General features: G+C 53.3%; 1 protein-coding gene across 1 annotated transcript; it reads left to right on the forward strand.

Moving 5' to 3' along the window:
* Positions 1-2282: 2282 nt before the first annotated feature.
* Positions 2283-9910, forward strand: ZNF395 (zinc finger protein 395). Its single transcript, XM_010002181.1, has 10 exons — positions 2283-2531; positions 4450-4576; positions 4631-4679; positions 5066-5178; positions 5899-6134; positions 6254-6354; positions 7702-7963; positions 9228-9320; positions 9541-9644; positions 9799-9910. Exons 1-10 carry the CDS (start codon positions 2283-2285, stop codon positions 9908-9910), a joined length of 1446 nt encoding a protein of 481 aa, XP_010000483.1.
* The last annotated feature ends 1612 nt before the right edge of the window (positions 9911-11522 follow it).

The following is an 11522-nucleotide window of genomic DNA, read 5'->3' on the forward strand; positions in this document are numbered from 1 at the left end:
AGATTTGGCGCCGTTTTCTATTCCCTGGCGACACCAGTGGCACTGTTATCGACTCCCCGAGCCCTTGGAAAGGCAGTTCCCAAATCCTGGTGCCCTGAATATCCGATAGCAAGGTTTTAAGGTGATACAGAAGGAAACGTCGTCTGGTGGTTAATTCCTGCCGGTGAGGTGGAGTGTCTTTGCCGCAGCTTTGCTTTGGGATTTGAGGCAAACTGCTGTGTTGTCCCCTCCTTCCAGCCTTTTTGGTCTCCTTTCAGATGTGAAATAAAGTCCCATATGTGTATAAGGAAATCTGGGACCAGAGCTGCTTGGCCAGGTTACTTGTACTCATCAGAAAACATGTTGCAGTGTGGGGAAAAATGACATTATCAGACAGAGCAGGGTCCGGAGCATCCCCGAGTGATGCCTGTGTGCTGCAGAGTCCCTGGTGTGTTCCTCGGGCAGGGCAAGATGAGTGGGAAGCCGGGGGAGCGGTTCTGCTCAACCAGCCACCGCGGCCTCTTTGATCCTGCTGTGGCAGCAACGGCAACAAACTGGCACGAGGTCCTCTCCCTGGCACGCCTCTATTTATTTCACACCCTATCCTATTATTTCTGCTCTGTTCTTTATGACTCCTAAATAGCTGTTAATTTTCTACTCTGGAGCGGGGGGGTGGGCACAGGATTTTGGGGGGAGGACGAAGTAAGCTGAATGTGTACGGTTATTCATAAAACCTCTTGTAAATTTTGGGTGTCCTTTGAAGTGGGATGTGGTTTGGAGTAGCCCTTCCCAGGACAGCCAAAGGTCGAGAGGAGCAGCAAGCTCCCCTTTCCTTCCTCAGGAAGCTTTTCTCATCTGAGATAGTGTGCAAGACAGCGTCGCATAAATCGGAGGTTAAAATATAAGTATCTGATCTGTTGTTGAAATGCTGCTGTCTCATGTTGGGGAACTGAGCATCTCTTGCAGGGACCCTAAGTGAGGAGGGGAGGGTCCGAGCACAGGCACCCAGAGGCTTGGGGTTAATCCCATCTTGCACAAGCTCCTTGGGCTGTTCATAGCTCGTGTTATGCTGCAACCCAGACACCCAATAAACACCCGAAGCCCCTGCCAGCTGGGTAACGCTCACTGACAAGGCCAGGCAGGGTGGTAAATGTGACAGTTTTGTATGCTGAGACATGGCAGTGCACTAAGCCTCGTCCTTCTTCTCCCTCATCCTGAACCCCAGGCATAGTCACCCTTTGGTGTCACTGTGATGTGCGTCCTCACTTATTGCACCCCTCGGAGGGGATGTTGCAGCAGAGGAGGCTTTGGGAAGAGGATGGGATGGAGGAGGACAGCAAGTGCTGTGGGATTTTGTCAGATTTATTAGAGCTGGGTATATTGTCTGTCCCCATACGTGGGTGTCACTTGGCTTTTGAGGAAACATGAAAATGCTTGTTTCTTTTAAAACAGCACTGAAATCTACAACCCCAGAGAAGTGAGTCAGGCATGGATAGGTTTGCTAGCAGAGCTACACCAACACAAGAAAAGCCTATGTCAGAGGAAAAGGAAGCTATTTTGGGGGCAAAAATAGGTTAAAGATAGTTACAGAGTAACAGTTTATTATAAAAATGCTCCACATTCTTCCTTTTCTAACAAAGCAGCGCAGGAGGATGCTCCTGATCTGTTGCCAGGACTCCCAGGCCAGACTGGGAATGCTGGGGATGAGCTGCAAGCATGGAGAAACCTCTCCCAGAAGCACAAGAGTTTCTGAAAAAGGGGAGCATTGGGGTGTAGGCTGACAAGGGGTGCTGGCTGTTGCTGCCTGAGAGCTTTCCTCCCCTGCCAGGGCAGGGAAGTTACAGGACTGCATTGGGCATGGGCCCAAGCCTAGAGGTCAAGGTTGAAGAGAACCAATGGCAGGTTTCAGCATGACAGGCAGGAATAGCTGCGGTGGCCTTCAGAGTGTGTGCTGGTGACAGCTCGAGAGGGAGGCGTGAGCTTCAAGGGCTTTCCCAGCTGGGAAAATCCTCTGGGTTTCCTTTGGGCTGACTGATCTCCTGATTTTTCTCTAGAGGGGCTGAGAAATGGCAGTAAAGATCTGCAGGGTGGGAGGATCTGAGGCATGCTGCTGTCCCCATATTCCCAAGGTGTCTCGGTATCTGGGAGCTGAGACACCCAGCAAGTGCATGAGGCTGCTGGGGCAGCAGAGAGCTGCTTTCTTGGCTCCCAGGGTGGCCATGAGGGGAAGGCACAGGTTGAACATCCCAATCCAGCACTGAAGGTAACATCCTCGTGTCTTTCTCTTCTGCAGCGTGTCCGAGATGGCGAGTGTGCTGTCCAGGCGCCTGGGGAAGCGCTCCCTGCTTGGCACCCGCGTTTCTGCCCCTGGCGCCTTGGCCGAGGGGGTGCTGGTGGCCTCCCAGATCCCCAGCCTGCAGGCTGACCTCAGCCGGGTGTCTGCCCACGCGATGCCACGAGAGGATGGACCCTGCGTGCCATCGGTGGAGGAGGGCAGCCAGGCACCCAGGATCCCCAGCCCCAACCACCAGCAGCTCTGTGCCGGGCAGCAGGTATGTCAGGAGGCTCTCAGTGTCCTTGGCTGGTAGGATGTGCTCCAGTGGGGAACAAAAACTCCTGAGGCTCTCTTAATGCAAGGTGCAGTGGGGATGTGTAATTACCCAGAGCCATTAATGGGTGTTGGTGTTAGTATGCACTTGGCCCTGGCTGTGCCTGATGGGTTTGGACCATACCAGTTCAAGCAGAGATCCAGCTCTTCCAGGAGATATCTCCAGACCTAGCAAAAATTGTCTAGAGAAGAGGGTTAGAAGAGCTGATGCTTCCCTCTGGTATTCTCCAGCTGTTTAATGCCAAGGGAGATGGGTTCTATACATTTACTGATTCCCTGTGGACTTCTCTGCCATGAACTTGTCTTATCTCCCCATAAACCACATCAACATCTGAAGGCAAATGTCAAGGATCCCCCAGCTCAGCCACGCTGGCTGTGAGCGTCATGGGTCATGCCTCAGAGCTCAGTCTGCAACAGCTTTTTGCTGCATGGTTGAGGGTGGATTGTGTGGACATATGTGATGAATAAGGTCTTGGGGAAGAGTGAGGTGTGATGGCTCATCTAGAGTGGACATCTAGTCCTGCTAGACCCTGGTGTTCCTTGTGCTGTAGGCTTTTGATGCTTTGGAGGGCCATGCCTTGGTTGGGATGCTGCCTGGGGCAGGGAGCAGTGCTCATTTTCGATCCCAGCGGGAAGATTCCCATTAGTGCCTGGCCAAGCAGCCCTGCCTGAGGGGAGCCCGGGAGCTGCTGGTGCAGAGCTTGTTTCTAGGCTGCTACTTGCAGAACCGTAAAACCTTTTCTGGGCAAAGCTTGTGAAACAGAGTGTAAATTAAGCCCCTCTTCGGTTTTCTGGCTTCTCCTGCCCCGTGTTAATTAACCACAGGACAGTGAGAGCTGTTTTCTCCTACATGCTCTGCTGTGGAGGATTTGGCTTTCTTGCTTTGCTGCTGGGAGTGGCATAAAAATAGCGGTGTGGTTCACAGGGAATCCTTGCTCCTTGTTTTCAGAGCGAGGTCAGGGTCTTCTGTGCACTTGTACTGATCTCCTTAACCCTGGTCCCATCATGGGTGGCTTTTTCCAACCCACTGTTTCTGCCAAAGGTCCCACCTGAGATGGACTCGCAAGCTCCTCCCCAGTTAGGATATGGGTGCGTGTGTCCATCCCGTATCCGCTTCTTGCTGTAACCCCCCTGGGACTTCCATAAAGAGATGTTCCTGTTCCTATAAATAGCCAGAGACACATGTAGTGTCTTTTGACACAGATACCTTTCCATCAACAGAAATAGGCCGATGGGTGGTGATGGTGGAAAACTGCCCATCAGAAGAAGTCTGGGACACTGTGGAGGAGGAGGTGAGGTTTGCACATCTCCTTCCCTGCCTGAAGGAGCTGGGACTGGAGGAGCCAAGGTGTGAATTCAGAGCCCAGGGAACCTCTGCTCTCCCATCCCCCTCTGGTTTTTAATCCTTTTATCTGTGTACTTGGCCAGGATGTGTAATAGCTATGGGAGTCCTTGCAGCAGGATGACGTGAGAATAAAGCATAGCAGATAAATTCCTTGGAGAAAAGTCCACCCAAAGTCACAACACTCAGAGACGTGACTGATACCACCTCAGGAAATCCCTCAGCTTGGGGCTGCTGGAGTTGGGGAGCTTGTGCCTGGGAAGAGCAGATCTCTTGGTGGTGGGGTTGAGGTGAACCTTGGCCATTTCTTTGGCTTGCTGTGACAGCAGTCTGAAGTCCAGTCCCTTCCAGACAGGTTCTGCCTTCATCCTAAATCCCTCTGTGGCTCCCTCTGCTGTGGGAGGAGGAGAAGGTGGGATCCTGTGGTGTGCAAAGTCTTGCTTCTGCTATGGCAGGACATCTCCCAGGAGCAGTGAGGTGGTGGGTGATGCTGACAAACTGCCCCTCGTGCCATTTTCAGGTCCTCGTCACTTACAACGGGCAGGAGTGCACCAGCCTCGTGGATCAGCACAACCCACTGAGTGACAAGGTGAAGGTGCTGCTGCCAGAGCAGGGCTTCCAGACCTGCTGGAGGGTGCAGGATGTGCAGCCAGCTGCGCTCCAGCCCCCGGCCCTGCCCACGGCTGGTGGTCCTGGTCCGGCCGAGGCACTGCAGAGATCTGTCTCCAGCAATATTGATGTACCCAAGAGGTTTGTGCTTTTGGCTGGTGGTACCGTAGTCAGGCAGGAGAGGGGCTTTTAACAGCTCTGGCAGCACTCACACTTGGTTTTACACCAATGGAGAGAGTGGTGACACTGGGGATATATTTGCCTTCTCAGAGCGGGATTATCAAAAGGGTGGTTTAATTTAGGATTGAGGGGATTTAAAATTTTATTTTCCTCCAAATGGAGTGAAAACATCCTTTCCAATGACTTAAAAAAGACTTGGAGTTTATGGAGGGAGGTGTGGGGGGTATCCTGTGCTGCTGCTGCAGGTTGTGCTGCCCTTTGGGTGCTGGGTCACTCCTCAGATTGTACCCAGGATGTTTGTTTCCTTTTTCTTCTGCTCATTTCACCTCTCTCCCCTCGTGGTGCAGGAAAGCTGATGCCACAGTGGAGATGGATGAGATGGTGGCAGCCATGGTGCTGACGAGCCTCTCCTGCAGCCCTGTGGTGCAGAGCCCTCCCGCTGGCGAGAGCGGCATCCCCTGTGAGTGTGCATTTAAAATATTTGCATGTATTTGTTAAAATAACAACATCTGAAACAAAAGAAGAGAAATATGCTGCACCCTTTAAATCTCAGTGCCAAGGCTTTGCTCACTGCAGAGGTGCTTTGCTGGGTGACAAATGGGTGCCAGTACAGGGACTGTGCTGGGCTGGAGTTGGCTGGGGGGCAGCACTAGGGTCATGGTGAAGCCCATGGGTGTCAGTGCTGAGCAAGTCAGGACACCCTGAGCAGCACAGGGGAAGAAGTGACCCTGCTCTCCACAGCCGTCCTGGGGACTGGGGAGCCCCGTGCAGGAGTCCCGGGCCAGGGAGCACTGCCCAGTTGCTCCTTTTTTTAGAGGCAGTTTCATTCCCGAGGAGTCAAATGCAGACAGAGGGATAAAAATAGCTGCCTGGAGCCGTGGGAAATGTGTGTGCCCCTGGTGCTGGCTGCTCGCCGTGTGCCGGCTGTGCCCACGGGATTGTGCTGATGCCAAGGAGGATGGGGCGGGGAAAAAAGGGATAAACGACCAATAATTGACAGGTGGTGCTGAGCAAAGGTGCAAAGGCTTCACCTTGCTGAGGTTTGTTGTTTTTTTAAAAAATAAATAAATAGAGGGGAACTGTTGCTGTGGGTTATCCAGCCTCAGGGCTGGTCTCTGCCCTGGAAGCAGGTTTGGTTGTCCCTGAGCTGATGGTGGCAGGTCCTGTCCCCTCCCTGCAGCCTCACGGGCAGCCTGCGATCCTTGGAAGGAGAGCGGTGACATCTCGGACAGTGGCAGCAGCACCACCAGTGGGCACTGGAGTGGGGGCAGTGACATCTCCACCCCTTCGCCCCCCCACCCTGCCGGTAGCCCCAAGTACTCCATCGAGGCCCTGAGCTCCCCCCAAGCAGACGATGGCTTCGAGACCGACTCTGACCCCTTTCTCCTTGACGAACCCGCTCCACGCAAGAGAAAGGTATTGCTGCTGCGGGCAGGGGGTCCCAGCACTGTCGGGGGTGGCTCGAGCTGAGCTAATGTCCCATGAAAGGGACAGTGCCACCAGGCAGGGGTTGACACAGGCTGTCTTTCTGCCAGAACTCTGTGAAGGTGATGTACAAGTGCCTGTGGCCGAGCTGCGGCAAGGTTCTGCGCTCCATCGTTGGCATCAAGCGGCACGTCAAGACCCAGCACCTTGGGTAAGACGAAGATTTAATCTCCTTAGTCCCTGCCCGACCACCAGAGCTGCCCAGTTTGTAATCCCCACAGCAATTCCTTCAGTACCTGAAGGGGAGCTACAAGAAAGCTGGGGAGGGACTTTTTTATAAGGGCATGTAGCACTAGGACAAGGGGTCATGGTTTTAAACCATGTAGATTAGAGATTTGGTTGATAGGGTGAGACACTGGCCCAGGCTGCCCAGAGAAGCTGTGGCTGCTTCCTCCCTGGTAGTGTTCAGGATCAGGTTGAATGTGGCTTGGAGCAAGCTGGTCTAGTGGGAGATGTCCCTGCTTGTGGCAAGGGGTTGGGGCTAGATGGTCTTCAGGGTACCCTCCAACCCAAACCAGTCTGGGATTCTGTGTATATCCCCAGTATTGGAGTTACTGGCCCCTGTGCAATGAACTTGGCAGTTCTCAGTCAAGCAGTCCGTATCACCGAAGCCACTGTTGCATGTGTCCCCACAATCAGGGAGCCCAGAGCTTTCCGGGAGGCACAAGAGCCCAGCTCACATGTACATTTTGCACCGGCAGGAGTTCAGGTTACATGTGAGCCCCCAGGCAGAGGCTGAAAGGCACCAGCCAGATGTGTTTCACAGTGCTGGCAGCCTGAGAGCTGTGCCTGCTGCAGCAGTGTTTTTTGGCTTCAGCTCCACCACTGGGGTTGGCACTGGCACCCATCCCTTCAGCAGTTAGTTTTGCTCTGTCCTGATCTCCTGTGAATTCTCCCCAAAATACAAAGTGGTAAGGTTGTGGGTGAGGGGATCAGCTTTGCTGTTCTCTCCCTCTGTGGCCCCATTGCCCTTTTCACCCCAACCTCAGTTTTCTCATGCTTTTTTCCATGCTTTCTGACACATGATTTTTCTCCTCCCTTGCACACGTGAATGCTCTGGGAAGGGGGAGGCCAGAAGGGCTGTGGTGCAGTGGGCAGCACTGGACTGCCAGGCAGTGCCAGATAAATGCACTGGGAAAATAATTTAAAGCAAACAGGCTTCAGAGGCTGTTTACTGCTGGGTGAACCACAGGGTTTCAGTTGCAGCTGTTCTAAATGAGCTCTATTAGAAATGAGCACTGGATTTTCAGTGGTGCCTGGTCAATGTGCCAGTGTTTTTAAAGGCCCTGGAAGAGGTATTGATCTTTCTTGGAAGCGTGAAGTGCTGCTGTGGAGGCAGTGGCTGTTGTCAGTTGCAGCCAGTGTGATGCTTTGGATCCTGGGAATGGAGCTACTCTGCCTCGAAGGGCAAGGTGACTCTCCCAGGGCAGTGGAGGGCTCTCACTTCGATGGAAATGACACCACCTTTTCATCACCATACCCCTTTCCACCCTGGCAGGGATGGTGCAGACTCGGACCAGCGGAAGCGGGAGGAGGATTTCTACTACACTGAAGTGCAGGTGAAGGAAGAGCCGGTGCCAGAGGCTGCTGCCACCAGCCCCACATCTGCATCCGCCCCCATCATCATCCAGCAATCCCTGGCGAAGCCGGAGGCGCTCCTGGTGGAGCAACCAGCACTAGAGCCCACCCTGGCCAGCAGTGCCCTGAGCCAGTCTGCCCCCGGCTCCTTCTGGCACATCCAGGCTGATCATGCCTACCAGGTGAGCTGGAGGCACCTCCAGGGGCTGCATCACCTCCCGAAACCTTGCGGAGAGGCAGGTTATGATCCGCTTGGCTCTGCCAGTCCGGGCTGCGGCAGGGACGTTTCATTGCCACCTCCACAGCGCCAAGCACATTTGGTGTAGTGCTGTCCCCTGCCCTTCAGCCCTTGAGCAACGGGCTTTGCTAACGCCTGATGAAGGGCCTGCGTGCTTCTGCCGCTGCCGTTCCGGGCTGGGGGGAGCTGCTGGCCTCTGCTCCCCTGCAATTACCCGGTTGGTATGCAACACGCCCTGCTGCCGGCAGATAACACGGGGCTGGAATGCGGCGCTGCAGGATCCTGCCTGGCTCCGCTGCACGGCTCGCCAGGGCACCAGCTTTTGAGGCACAGCACCCGCAGCTGTGGCCCCATGGGCACACTGGGCCAGTGACCCTTGTCCCAAGAGCTGCTTGAGAACCAAGCACTGGTCTGGAGTCGCAAGGACAGGGTATATCCATAAGCTGCCTTTACATCCATTCCCAGCCCAGGGAATGGATGCAATATAATCTAAAAGCAAAAAGCCTGTATAAAGAGGTGCAAAAATATACTCATACACACACCATCCTCAGTGATGCAAGGGCTGGAGCAGCTCTGCTCTGAAGACTGGACTGAGAGAGATGGGGTTGTTCAGCCTGGAGCAGAGAAGGCTCCAGGACCTCAAGGGGCTCCAGGAAAGCTGGGGAAGGGCTTTTGACAAGGATATGGAGTGATGGGATAAGGTGGAACAATTTCAAACTGCAAGAGGGGATATTGAGATGAGATCTAAGGAAGAAATTCTTTGCTGTGAGGGTGGTGAAGCACTGTCCCAGGTTGCCCAGAGCAGCTGTGGCTGCCCCATCCCTGGCAGTGCGGAAGGCCAGGTTGGATGGTGCTTGGAGCAGCCAAGTCCAATGGGAGGTGTCCCTGCCCATGCAGGGGTTGGGACTAGATGTTCTTTGAGGTCCCTTCCAACCCAAACAAGTCTGGGATTCCATGATTCTAAATGTGGTTTGATATTGCAATCAAAAGCAATTGTAGGACAGAAGCAGCTGCTGTGTCCCTGCGAAGGATGACACAGCATGTGTGCCATGCCCCTGTTATCAGGATCTGGCACTGGAGAAGAGGTGGACAGGGACCCCCAGTGCTCAGTTTGCGGGTACTCCAGGCTGGTCTCAGGGAGCTGAATGCCCATGGGAACAGGGATCCCCCAAGCCTAATGCTGACACTTCTTCTTTTTTTCCCTGCAGGCATTGCCCTCGATTCAAATTCCAGTGTCCCCCCACATCTTCACCAGCATCAGCTGGGCCACTGCCACCTCGACTCTCCCATCCCTTTCACCGGTGAGTCCTGTTTGCGTTTCCCCTTCATCCTTTTGGAGCATAGGGTTGGGCTGGGAGCTATAGGGACATTGTCTCTGTTTTCTCACTCCCCACTTTAAAAGCCTGGTTTTGTGGACTGGGGGCAGCTGTGTCTCCTGCTGCCCCATCACAGCACCTGGGGTGCCACAGGGGAGAGGAACCATGTTGTCTTGTGTGTCCTTTGACACCCGATTCCCTGCAGGTGCGGAGCCGGTCGCTCAGCTTCAGTGAACCCCAGCCACCAACACCCATGCTCAAGTCCCACCTGATCGTCGCCTCACCCCCCAGGGTGTCCATCGGCACCAGGTGAGGGTCCTGCTGCCCGAAGGGGTGAGGGAGGTGGAGCCCATCAGCATCAGAATGATGCTGACCCGTCATTACGGAGCCTCACCCTTAAGTACACGACCAAAATTCTGCAACGAGCGGGTAAACGTTATTTCTTCTCTTCACCCTCTGGCAGGAAAGTCCGCGGTGAAGCCAAAAAGTGCCGTAAGGTTTATGGCATCGAGCACCGGGACCAATGGTGCACGGCCTGCCGGTGGAAAAAAGCCTGCCAGCGCTTCCTGGACTGAGCGCAGCACCGCGGTGCCGCGTCCCCTCCCCTGCTCCCGCCTGGGGAGCGCCGGAGTCCCTCACTGCTGCAACCAGGGACCTTGGAGGTACCTCCTGTCGACCCCAGAAGACACCTCCAGAGCTGCCTGTAAATTCCTCCTTCTGTATATTGTACATCTGCTGGGTTTGCTCTTTTTTTAAAAAAAAAACACAACAACACAGCTTTTCCCAACTTTTTTCTTTTTAAACCTGAAGAACATCTCCTTTTGTACAGTAAAAGCCAGGACTGGGAGGGAAGGAAGCCACGTCCTCGAGGTTTGGAGGAGATTGTAGGTGATCTGGGGACCAAAGAGCTTCCTGCATTTCCCAGATCAGCCCTAAAATCTCCCAGACTGTCGCAGCATGCCTGGGCTGAGGCGTTGAGGTGGCTTCTTGTGTGTCCTTTGACTACCTAGAAAGTGCAAATCCCTCGTATCCTGTAAGGAGAGGGGTGGTTAACAATTATAGCTTTAAAAAAAGAAAATGCTGTCGGGTTGCTGCAAGCAAGGCAGGAGCTTCTTCTCCGGCAGGACTCGGGGGTTTTCTCTCCCTGCATGGATGTGGTCTTTGCTGTGTCACACCGTGCCGGTAGCTCGAGCCTGTGCAGGCTTCCGGTTGGGTCTGGCACATCATTTTTTGGAGGCATTTGAGAGGAAGAAAAACACCAAAAACATTTCAATCAGGAAAACTATGAGAATTTTTAAGGCAGAACCTGGTGTTCCTTCTCATTTTAGGCTTTGTAAGTCTGCTTAGCTCTGTGAAAACCTACCTTGTGGCCCTCGCCATGTCCTTCAAAAGTAGGCTTGAGGAATTTTATTTTAGTATTTAATGATTCTGCCAGTAAAGGCAGCTGGGGGGACTGGGAAAGGCTTTCCCTTAGCACCACCATCTGGCCCAAATTCGGCAAAACAGTTCAGAATTATTTTTTTTAATCCCATCGAGCCTGGTGGGAATTAGTTTTCTGACTTTCATCCTTTAAAATATATATTTATCCAGCTCCAGTTGCTGCTGCTTTCCTGTCATGTTTGTCCCATCTACACCAGCATTGCTAGTGGGGTCTTGCACTTGGTATCGGACCACAGAGCCAGATTGTCCTGTTGCCTTTCTCCCCATGCTGGGGCTGGCAGACATTTCCTTGTTTTGTTTTTTTTTTTCCTCTGCATTTTTGATAATCATGGGCCATGACCCACAGCTGTCTTTTTAAGGACCGTGTGCTGAGGCTCAGCTTCCCTTATAAAAGTGAATTAAGTGACTGGGAAAATCTGATACTGCTCCTGGATCGCTGTGACCCCCATTGATGAAGGGATCATGTAGGCAGGCAGAGTGAGTTGAGATACATAGAGATGTTATCCTGGTGCTTGTTGAGGTGTTTGGGTGTTTTTTTGTTGTTTGTTTGTAATTTTGTACATATAAACAGTATCGTCCCACAACCCAATCTCTCTGGTATCCAAAATCTGGCAGCCGGAAAGCAGGAGCAAAACTCCCCAGGGTGTGACCTTGCAGGGTTACATCCCTGGGTGGGTCTGGGCAGGTCAGGCCCAAATCCCAGGGAACAGAAGAGGTTTGGCCCCTTGAAATCTGTTTCCTCAGGCT

The sequence above is a fragment of the Chaetura pelagica genome, unplaced genomic scaffold (genome assembly GCF_000747805.2).
Source record: "Chaetura pelagica isolate M959 unplaced genomic scaffold, ChaPel_1.0 scaffold107, whole genome shotgun sequence".
NCBI classification, from domain to species: Eukaryota; Metazoa; Chordata; class Aves; order Apodiformes; family Apodidae; genus Chaetura; species Chaetura pelagica.